At 32.3% G+C, this 12,467-nt stretch overlaps 1 protein-coding gene across 1 annotated transcript; it reads right to left on the minus strand.

Moving 5' to 3' along the window:
- Positions 1-1,565: 1,565 nt before the first annotated feature.
- On the minus strand, positions 1,566-5,244 carry LOC105954848 (rust resistance kinase Lr10). Its single transcript, XM_088818805.1, has 3 exons — positions 4,481-5,244; positions 3,796-3,822; positions 1,566-3,713 (listed from the first exon to the last, which is right to left on the minus strand). Exons 1-3 carry the CDS (start codon positions 5,148-5,150, stop codon positions 2,623-2,625), a joined length of 1,788 nt encoding a protein of 595 aa, XP_088674931.1. The 5' UTR covers positions 5,151-5,244; the 3' UTR covers positions 1,566-2,622.
- Between the last annotated feature and the right edge of the window lie 7,223 nt (positions 5,245-12,467).

Genomic DNA, 12,467 nt, shown 5'->3' on the forward strand with positions numbered 1-12,467 from the left:
AAAGTTAACTATGAAATTTTAATAGTTAGCTATAAATTGTGATAGTTAACTACTAAATTATAGTAGTCAATAGTCATTTATGTACCATAATTTTAAGACCAAAACTGACCACCCTCAAAATATTCAACCATCGACAAGTAATTCCAACACTTTCACAATTACGCCCAAAATCCCAAACGATCTCAACTATAATATCGTACTTGTTTGCTATAAAATTGTGTCAGTCAGCTACAAAATAGTGAAAGTTAACTATGAAATTTTAATAGTTAGCTATAAATTGTGATAGTTAACTACTAATTTATAGTAGTCAATGATCATTTATGTACCATAATTTTATGACCAAAATTCACCACCGTTCAATTATTTATCCATCGGTAAGTAATTCCAACACTTTCACAATTATGCCCAAAGTCCCAAATGATCTCAATAGTCTGAAGCATATGGATATTTTCCCTGTAAATTCAATGAAATGAGCATAAGGCTCCGAGACAATAATGCAAGACTCTAGCGGCGGAGATTTTTGAGTTAGAAAATCAGCGATGGGGGTGCGTTAAGAAAGAGCGGCGGCGGATGCTGCTTCGTCAGAAAACAGATCTGAACGTTTCATTGTTACTAGACCGGGTGAACCAATGGTAGCCAAGAAAATGCGGCGGCTATGGAACCGTCAATTTTGGTAGCGAAGATATACAAGTCGATTTTAGTAGAGAAGAGAGACAGAGCAAACGATTCGAGAGAAAGAAAAGAAAAGAGAAATAGAAAGAGACGTATCAGGGAAGAGAGAGGGGGGGAGAGAGAAAGTAAATGAGAGAAAAGAGGAAGAGAGAGAAAGAGTGGGAGAAGAAATGACAAAATTGGAATAATAAACACGTGAGGGGTCTCACAATTCCTAATGTTAAAATTAGATTTCTTTACAAATAGTGAATATTAAAATGGGTCTGGACTCTATTATTTTGTATATTGATGGGGTTATCCCTCATTTTCCCTTATGAATATGTAGCCCATTGGGGGCTTATTTGTAATAAAATCTTTTAACAAATATATCACATTAACCCTCATTTTCACAATTTCTTGAAAAAAAATTATGACCTTTTTTTCCGGCCACTGACCGGGATTGACTGCCGGGCTCCAACCTTGATTTTTCTATTTTTTTTTGGTGGGTCAGCTGTTAACCGCTGGTCTCCGATGTTGGCCCTTTTTTTTATTAAATTTTGCTAAATGTTTATTTAACTAAATAAATTGAGGGTTCTCATTAAAATGAGAAACGGATGTGTCAATCCTCATTTTTTTTATAATGAAAGAACATCCAGCAATTGATACAAACTCACTTGCTCCAATTAATAGGTAATTTTTGCGGAACAATCCATCCTCATTTACGGGATTCTACTAACAACCCCTATTTAGTATAGCATTTACAACATCTAAAAATTACCGAAAGTAAGGATTGGACTTTGAAAAGTATTTATCTATTCTTTTAGAAAAATCAATCAAGACAAAATAAAAGGAAGCAACGAAGATGATGGGTGTGGTGTGGTCCTAGTACTGAATAAAAAGAACAAAAAAGGAAAAAAAAAAAAAAAAAAAAAAAAAAAAAAAAAATAGAAAAATAGAATTCCACCATTCACACACCACATCATAATCTGCAACCTCAAACAATCATCCCCAAACTTAGCTCTATCTTTTCAAATTAATCACCAAAAAATTTCATACATAGATGTATATCATCAGCCAAAGCCACCTCCTCAAATTCAATTATTTCTTCATCACCACCCAATTATATTTCATCCAAAATTTCCATGGAGACCAAATTAAGTACTGCACCCCTTCTTTGGGTGGCGGAATTCGCAACATTAGCTATCCTTTCAGGCTCAATACCGATCCAAAACGCTGCGGTCATCCCAAATACAAACTTTCATGCGAAAACAATACAACTTCACTATACCTCAACTATCAAAATTACCTCGTACAATCGATAAACTACGCCAACTACACAATCCGTATTACCGATGCTTCCGTATTTAGAAACGACACTTGCTCTTTCCCCAACAACTCTCTATCGGGCTCAAACTTTAGTGCCCGGGATGCTTACGGCATCGAAAAATACTCGGGTCCGTGGCATAGTGGTGGAGGAATCCTCGATATAACATCCGCTATATATATTAGTTCGAGTACCGCGCAAGGCGCGGTGCTACTGTCCAACCAAATTTTGTGTGACAATAAAATGTTGTTTTTGTGGAAGTCGTGGGAAGCTGTGACTATATGACTCTGTCGAAATATGACTTTATCTCCTGTTGGCTCATCTTTTGCCACTTCAAAATCAGAAAGCCTTGCATTGTAGATCCGCCAAATTATGAGTTACATATTTAAAAAGTGATTAGCTAAGATTATTATACAAATGTTGAGTAGTGAATGTACATGTAATCATGTGAATCAATTTTGTAAATAACTATGAGTACTCTTTCCTTGTTACGCCATACAAGGTCTTCAGGAGGTCCCATTAATTCACACAACAATAATTTTTTTTCCAACAAGAAAAAGGTACAAAAAAAAGGATATAATATCAACATACGCAAATTCTACGATGGAAGATAAAAGAGAAATATATATATATATATCCTTTAGCCTTTACTCTTCTAATATGATAGCCATCTCAGTTTGATAATGCCTGGCACCAACGGAATTCGAAGTAGCTGGAAATGGATTTGGAGGCATTGTGAGATCGCCATTGTCTCCTTCCAACATTTGAACCTCAATTTTCATTGACGGACGATCTGTCGGAGACCACTGTATACACCACAACCCTACTATACTAAGTTTCCTTGCTATACTATTTCCTTCTTCATCAATTTGTGCCCACATGGGATTATCCTCCGCATTAATATGATTGTAAATCCACTGCGGAAAATATACCGGACTAGTATTATTTACATTACGATCCTCGTTTTTCTTCCCTCCCACCATTTCAAGCAACAACATTCCGAAGCTATAAACATCCGACTTATACGAAACCCTCCCGAAAGTCCTGGACAGTACTTCAGGTGCAATATAGCCCATTGTTCCTCTAGCCGCGGTCATTGTCACTGCACTTTGTTCCTTTGAGCACAATTTCGCAAGACCAAAATCGCATATCTTCGGGTTGAAGTTGTGGTCTAACAATACGTTTTGCGGCTTTATGTCGAAATGGAGTATTTGTTGATCACATCCCTCGTGAAGATATTCTATGCCTCTGGCTATGCCTTGCGCAATATCCTTTAGCTTTTCCCAATCAAGAGATATTTTCTTAGAACCAGCTTGGAAAATGATTTTTTCGAGTGAATCATTAGGTAGAAATTCATAAACAAGAGCTCTTCGAAATCCATCAGCACAAAAGCCAACAAGACGAACAATGTTGACGTGGTGTATCCTCCCAATCGTGCTTACTTCATTCACAAACTCCTCTCCGTTTCCTTTGGAATTGTTTAGTACTTTAACTGCAACATCTATTTCATTGTTCAACTTTCCTTTGTAAACAACTCCATAACACCCTTCACCTAATTTATTGCGAAATTGATGAGTTATCCTTGTTATATCAGAATATGAGAATCTACTCGGCTTAAGGGCTCGATAATCTTGCAAAAACTTTTCAATCTTGATTTGATTCTCTCTGCCAGTTCTAAATCTGATGTATTGATAGACGAGAGCGACGAGGATTATCACGGCAAGAAAGCAACCAAAACCTTTGAAACATAATTCATAAGTTAGATTAGAACCCACCTACTAGAATAATATAATGTTATTAAAAGCATAGAAATTGTTTACCTGCAATCAGTCGCTTCTTCAGTGCTTCTGTAACCAACAAGAAAAATATTTCTTTAGGCAAATGATAATCTATACCGAATAAAAAGAGCTTATTGCATTTACTCTTATGAAAATCGCAACTGCGTGTTTTCCCCGTCATTAAAAAAATAGCAAATACTCCGTATTCATTAGTGAAAGACGACAACCCCCCTCATCGCAAATCGTGTGTCTCACTTGTGGGTTTTCTTCATTTTTTGTGTGAAATGACGGAATTGCCCCCAACATCTTTTTCTTCTTTTCTTTTATTTCAATATATTTTTATTGCATTTTCTTTGTTTTAAATTTATTAAATTATAAATATTTCTAAAGCAATATTTGGTATGTATAAAAATATGACATAATGAAATACATCATATTTTATAAATATTATGTATTTTCATAGAATTACAATTCAGTCCCCTGAATTATTTGATTAAGTTTTTGAAAACTTCAATTTGGTCCCCTATTTTTTTTTGCAGAAACTCCTACGGTACTTTGGTCGTTTTACATCCGGTCAATGGAGAAAATTTAATTGAGTCGAGTATGTTGTATTAAAATAAATACAGGGGAATTTTTGCTAATTTTTTTATGACAGGGGGAAACGATTTTCACAGAGGTAGTAAATGCAATAAGTTCCAATTGAAAAATGGGATGAGATAAAACGTACCATGATGAATTATGGTTGGTTGTTTGTCGATACAGTGAATACTATCAAGTCTGGTTGAATTAAATAAGCTGCATCGTTTGCCTTGAGCTTCACAGTGGCGACATGATGGCTCAGACCACTTCAAACGGAAGCCGTTTTCATCGTATATACTCGAAGGAACAGCTGTAATATCATGAATCTTTGTACAAGAAGCCATTTGTTCTATGGTATTAACAATATAGTATTTGTTGATGGGATCAATAAGGCAAGGAAAGCGATACAAAGGTTTGTCTGCATCATCAGGACATTTAAAAATGGCTGAGTCTGATATGAAGAACTCATCAAAAGGGAAGTGGAAGGTTGAGGTAGATAAGTTTAGATGGGGTAGCATTTGTGGAAGGCAATTTTCTGGATCATAAACAAGCATTCTTTGAGATGTATAGTTGATTTCCTTCACAACAACATTTACGGAGAACGGAAGCACAAGAACAGTATTGTTTTTGTGGTCGCAGTTTAGATCGAAACCCGGATAGCCGCAGTGCTGAGGTTGCAGAGTTTGATGTCTGAAAGGAAACCGAATTATCGGGCTATGTTTACTGCATCTGATTGGCGTACAATCTTCAACGTTTCCTTGCACTACTACTACTGCAACAAGTGGAAATAACAAAAGCAAGAAAATAAAGGAAGACATTATTAATCTTTATTTATGTGCATGTAATTCAAATTGGCAGACTAGAGTTTTATTTTCTCCATTTAATAACAACAATACAGAACCAGATGAGATAGTGATTTATATGTTTTTTCTCCAAAAAATAAAAATTGATTACAATATAATTTGACGGAAATTACTCGGATGGTGATTGGTGTGGTGTTGCCCTTTGAAGTAGACTCACTCACACAAGCGTAAATTTCACGGTAGACTACTTCTTTAATTATTGTGAAGAAGACTCGGTCCTTCCACACACACATACATCAATCTTCAGCCATCAATATATCATCCAAAAATCTTTTTATTGCTTGATGATCCAATAGTTTCTTCAAACAACTATATTAATTCTTTTAGAAAATGTGATATCAATCATTTTCCTCTGCAAGTAGTTGGTGGACTTGAATTTTCCTCCATACAATTTGAGTTGACTGCATTTCCTAGTTGTGGTGAATTCACTATTTTCTCAATTATTTTTAACTAAAAAACAAACTCCTCCATTCACACATTACTATAGTCCTCTATCTCTCATCTCTTCCATCTAATTAATCATATCCCCAAACTTATAAGCTATACTTCTTCAAATTGATCACCAAATATTCATACACATAGATGATGTATATCCTCAGCCAAAGCCTCCTCCTCAAATTCATTTATTTCTTCATCACAACCCAATTATATTTCATCCAAAAATCCCATGGAAACCAAATCGACTGCACCCCTTCTTCGTGTGGCAAAATTCGCAATATTAGTTATCCTTTGAGGCTCATGACTGATCCAAAACGCTGCGGTCATCCCAAATTCGTACTTTCATGCGAAAACAATACCACCTCAATATATATCAATTCTCTAAAATACCTCGTCCACGAAATCAACTATACCAAAGAGACCATCCGTCTTGCTATTCCTAATGTCACAATAATTGAGAGTTGCTCATTCCCCAAATACCCTTTATTGGATTACATGTTTTATCCCTACTATGTGCAAAAAAGTGTTCCAATTAGTTTTATGAGCTGCCCATATCCCTTTATTGAATAAGTACCCATTGATGGGCTTATTTGTAAAGACCTCTATTCATAATCCATGGACAGCAAAAGTGGTACCGCTGATTACAATAAAAAAAGATACTCCCTCCGTTCCTTTATAACTGTCGTTTTTAGCTTGTGCACAATGATTAAGGATCTCAATAAATGTTGCTTAATTTTAGAAAAATATATGTTCTTATACTAAAATGCCCTTGCCAATAATTAATGTGAGAGAGTGTTGGAGATAGTTAATAAGGGTAAAATTGATAATTACACAATTAATGCAGTATTGGAAATATAAAGTGACAGATAATATGGAACAAAAATAATTTTAAAAATAAACAATTATTGTGGAACAGAGGGAGTAGTTTACTAGGAGAAAGAAAGAAAAAGTAAAGACAACAAGAATAACGAAAACTGAGATAATTGACAGTGAAGAAAAATTCAAGAAAGAAATTCCGAATTAAAAAGGGAAAAAATGAGAGAAAGAGAGAATCATATTCATTTCTTGTGCGGAACTATTACGTAGTCTAACCATTAAGGCCATGTTTGAACACCACTAAATGGCCTCTGAATGAGCAATTTCCTCTTATTCGGTAAGCATGATCTCATTCAGTGTGTTTGGGTTGAATTTCTGAACCGAATATTTTACCTCTTATTGGCTCAGCCAAAAATCATTCGCTTATTCGGTAAAATGTGTATCTGAATGAGTTTTGGATAAAAAAAGCCATCCACGGCCATCTCATATCTCTCCTACATCAATTGTGGAAGCCAATAATAAATTATTATTTTGACAAAAAATAATATAAAATGAAGTAAATGAGGGGACAATGTGTTTGAGTTATTATTATATTTGTTGTTCCTGTTATCACCATTGTATTTGATACCATAATACTTATATGTACATTTAATATTTGACTTTTAATTCTTATCTACAATTTTATGTTTTGTCATAATATATTTTTTCTATATGATATATTCTAAATTTTAAATTTATTTATATATACTACTCAAATTTAATTAATACATTTAATTTCACCATTACACAAGTTTATAGTAAGAAAATAATATTATTTAGTAATTATTGATATTCAGTTATCAAGTGGACTTAATTGTTCAACATTCAGCATTGAGATATAACTCTTATTGATTAAGATATTTATTCAACATTCAACACTCAATGCTTAATTATGTCAAACGGAGCCTTATGATATTCATTTTTCTCCTTCCACGTTTGTTTGTTTGTATTTTGAAAAAAAAAACTGCATATACTAACAACTCAACAATTAACAAAATATATTATTAAAGCTAAATTAAGTATTTCAATAAGTTATCATTCGTACAATCAATAATACATAACTTTTAACCCGCAAGGGTGGCCTAGCGGTTGGAGCAAGAGAGCTTGGGTCAATTGACCCAAGTTCGAATCCCCTTGCCAACGGTCGCTAGGTCGAGCTTGTCACACATGGTTAGCCTAGTGTAATTTACATCTCTCGTATGGTTTGCAAGCTATTATACGAGAGTGTAGGTTTACCCAGTGCACCTATATGGTTGGCTGCGGGTTCCTGCATTACCAAAAAAAAAAAAAGAAAAAATAATACATAACTTTTAGACCACTTCATTGAGGCTTAATCTCATTTTGTACCCTTGAAATGTAGCATTTTGGGACTTTGCACCCTTGAAAATTTAGAATAGCATCTTGCACCCTTGAAATACAATAAATCATTCACAATGCACCATTGAATTGAATATTTAAAACTTAATGAGGGTAATTTTAATTTCTATTAGGGTTTTTTCTCATGGTGCAAAGTAACAAATTAGATTGTTATTTTCATCTACAACCAACATGAATTTGAGCGTACACAATGCAAATAAAAAAATTCATAACTAATTAATGGAAAAACTATAATTTCTTACCAAAAAAAAGATATAACTAAATTATTTTATTGATGGATATTTTATTGTAATACATGAAAATATTTGGTAGAAACTTTTGGAACAAAATATAATTTTCAAATAACTTGATAACAAAATATCTGAAGGATTTTTCTTCTTTTTTTATTGGTAGAATATATTTTTGTGAAAAAAGTTTGAATATATTTCTGATATGCATTTTTACTTTTGCACTTTGTAGTTTCAAAAGGATTGATAAATATAAAAAATATAAAATTTCATTTGGCATCCTAAAAAAATACCACGGAAAATATTAAATTAGCTTCATTAGCTTTAAAAATCAACTTGGGTACACTATGCACGATTTATTGTGTTTCGAAGGTGCAAAATGCTATTCATTTTCTCCTGGGTGCAAAGTGACACATGACTATATTTCAAGGATGCAAAGTGGAATTAAGCCTTTCATTTATTTAGTGACATACTTTTTTACATTCTAAGTATAAGTATTGTTTCTATTTACTTTCTAACGCAATTCTTAAAATACTTTAAAAATAAACTTTGTAATAATAACATAGGAATGTATATCTTAGTATTTCATCTATTAGGTAAAATCATAAATCACGTGTGTAGCACGTGGTACTTACTAGTTACTTATAAAAGTGGGAATGTTAGAGGAGGATTCTTCCCTTTTTTGTGATGACCAAAATACCCCTATCAAAATTAAAATAATCAATATTAATTTATAATTAGTCTTTTAATGTATATTTATGAAAAATAATCGATATTTTTTAGAGTTCAACGTATAAAAGCACCAGAAAATATGAACTCATGTATCTATTAAATGTTAGTCATACAAGAAATTCAAAGACACTCAATGGTCTCGATAATTCAGTATGAATTTTAGTTTTGCATCAGTTACACCAAAGAAAGAAAAGAAAATTATCGTAACTTCCATTTTCAACTTTTCTTTCATCTTTTCTTTCTCTTTTCGATTTGTTTTTCGTCTTCTAAATATGATGTATTGATGGACTAGAGCGACGAGGATTAACACGGCAAGCAAGCAACCAAAACCTTTGAAACACGATTCATATGTCAGCTTTAGAACCCGTCCACTAGAAAAAATAAATACTAATAAAACCTAAGAAAGTGTTTACCCGCAATTAGTCTCTCCTTTAGTGCTTCTGTAACCAACAAGCAAAATATTTTTTTTAGTGCTGTTGTAACCAACAAGAGCTTATTGCATTTACCCTTGTGCAAATTGCAACTGCGCGCGTGTGTCATTACGAAAATAGCAAATACCCCGTATCATTAGCGAAAGACGACAATCCCCCTCATTGCAAATAAACCCCCATGTAAAAACTGCATTAAATCTCCTGTGTTTTTTTTTTTTTTTTTTTTTTTTGCGTAAAATCCATTTGTGTTTCATTTTACTTTGCACGAAATCCTTTATCCATTAAAAGTTAACGCCGTTAACTATAGAGGAGATTTTATGCTTTTTTTCTTAATAGAGAGGGATTTAGTGCATATTTTCTACAATACAAGGGGGTTGTATGCATAATTAATTTATTCATTTAAATTTCATATTATTTTCTTAAATTAATTCGAGCACATTTATTCAGTTACAATATGAAAAATATAAATTTAATAGGTGTATATGGTGAATGTTTCAAAAAAAAATCAATTTTTATATGATATAATTTATTAACTTTTTTGATTTTTTATAATATACTATTTTATTAGAATTATTTTATCTTTTTATAATTTATAGTGGATTAATTATTGTGAAAAGAACATAAATAATTTGAGAAAATAATTGAATTTTAAATCAATAAATTAATTATGCATAGATCCCCTTGTGTTGCAAAATCATGCTCCAAACCCCCCTTATGTTACATTAAACCTGCAGAAATCCTCTTTTTAGTTAACGGTGTTAACAATTAACGGATATGAGGATTTCATGCAAGAAAATATGAAATACAGGGAGGTTTTACGCAATAAAAAGAACACAGGGGGATTTGGTGCAGGTTTGTCATAACACAAGGGGGTCCTAGCAGATCGTGGGTCTCGCTCGTGGGTTCTGCGAATTTTCTTCATTTTTTGTGTGAAATGACAGAATTGCCCCTAACATCTTTTTTTTTTTCTTTTTTTTTAATAGGTTTTTTCTATTTTAATATATTTTGTTTGCATTTTATTTGATTTCAATATATTAAATTATAAATTATAAAGTAATATTTGCCATTTGGTACTTAAAAAAATTATGAAATAATGAAATACATAATATTTTACAGGGAAAATGAGGGATAACCCGCTTAAAACACAAAATAACAGAGCCAGATCAATTTTATAAGGGTAAATTACAAACACCCCCTGAGGTATGGTCAAATTATAAAAACACCCCTCTTGTTTGGATAATTACAACCACCCCCTCAACTCCTAAAATTTAGTGGAATCTTCGAGATTATATGGAATATTATCACTTGTGTACCCGTTTTATCCCATTCAAACTCTACATTATGAAGCAAAATGATCATAATATGCGATTTTTAGCTTATATATATATATATCAGTTTGTGGTGCATCGGAAACTGTATTTTTACACAAAACGATTACAAACTAGAGCACATTCAATGTAATCTAGATGATTATTTATTACTCTTTCCTCTCTCTCTCTTTCCTCACGTTTCTTTCTCTTTCTCTGTTTCTTCTTTCTCCCACTTTCTCCCCCTTCTTTCTGTCATTCCTCTCCCCCTCATTTTCTACTTTATAAATCATATATTTATGATTTTTATCGCTGGAGATAAAATTTTGTCATCGGAATTCCATTTCGAATACCGGAATCTCGACCTTAAATTGAATATTAATATAAAGGCTAAATACACTTTTCACCCTTAAAGTATGACCCTCGTAACACTTACCTCCCTGGAGTATATAATGTAACACTTACCCCCTTACCTTTTATAGAAAGTGCACATTAAATTTGAAATGACACTCATACCCTTTAAATTATTATTTATTATTGGCTGACATATTTTATTTTTATTTTAACTATCTAATTAAAAATAATAACTGAAAATGCCAATACATTAATTTTTTTTTTAAAATCATCCTAACTTATTGAATGAAATAATTTAAAGAAAAAAAAGATTGATTCACGTTTTTTACAAGAAAATTCAACTAATTAAAAATTCAAATTTACAGTTTGAGTATTGTTCAAAAAAACAAATTAATATATCATGCACCCACAATAAACAAAACTCGAAATCAAAAAAAAAAAATTCGATCCTAGCCTTTTCCAATTGTAAAAATTTGGATGTATGTAATAATTTTTGTTCTCAACTTATTTAATAAATTAATTCAATCATGTTTATTTTTTTTCTTTAAGCATTTATTCGAGTGCCACCTAGCTAGATAAACATTTTATATTTATATAGTATTTATTGCATTGTTCAGTTACTTGAGATAGTTTTTTTCCAATTAAATTCTTCAGTAAATAATGTGTAAGTATAAGGGCATTTGTGTCTTTTTAATTTTAATATACTATGGGCTCATTCGGTTACCTATATTGGATTAGATTGGATTACATGAGATTGAATTAACTCCCTATTGACTAATTAATTTTTTAGTTAGTAGCATGTTCGGTTTCTTAGATTAGATTTTCTATTAAATTTGTTAAAACCAGTTATTATTTATGAATTGTCTATAAAACCACTTAATTTACAATAATAAAATATAATTTTAAGTATAAAATTGTATTTTTCTTTTTTAGTCACCCACTATTAAATTAATCTCAGGGGGAGGGGTGCTACTAATTTAATGAAATAGTAGCATTTAATAGCGGGCTTTGAATTTAGTAGCGGGTTTGAAAAAGTGTGAATCTTACCAACCGAACATGTTATTAGCCCCTACTATTTAGTCAGTAGAACCTTATAGCGGTAACCAAACGAGCCCTAATTAAATAATAGTTGGGGGGTAACTGTTACAAGCGATATTTCAGGGAGGTAAGTATTACAATAGTCATATTTTAAGGGTGTAAAGTGTATTTAACCCTTAATATAACTAGCTGATGAGTGAGTAATAGTTGACTTCGGCTAAATTATAGTTGACTTCCTTCACAACAACATTTACAGAGGAGGGAAGCACAAGAACAGTATCATTTTTGTTGTTGCAGTTTAGATCGAAACCCGGATAGCCACAAGGACCTTGTAAGCCAATTGATAGTGGTGGAACTGATGAGAATTGAGATGGTGATTTATTTGTTTTCTCTCCAACAAATTCAGTACAATATAATTGAGCAAATTGTAAATACCTCCCCTTTATAATTACTAATTGGCAAATACCCCCTTAAAAAAAACTCACCAATGCCCTCTGTGTAACCAAAGTCAAT

This window comes from Erythranthe guttata, chromosome 5 (assembly GCF_056151865.1).
Source record: "Erythranthe guttata isolate IM_541 chromosome 5, IM_541, whole genome shotgun sequence".
Classification (NCBI taxonomy): Eukaryota; Viridiplantae; Streptophyta; class Magnoliopsida; order Lamiales; family Phrymaceae; genus Erythranthe; species Erythranthe guttata.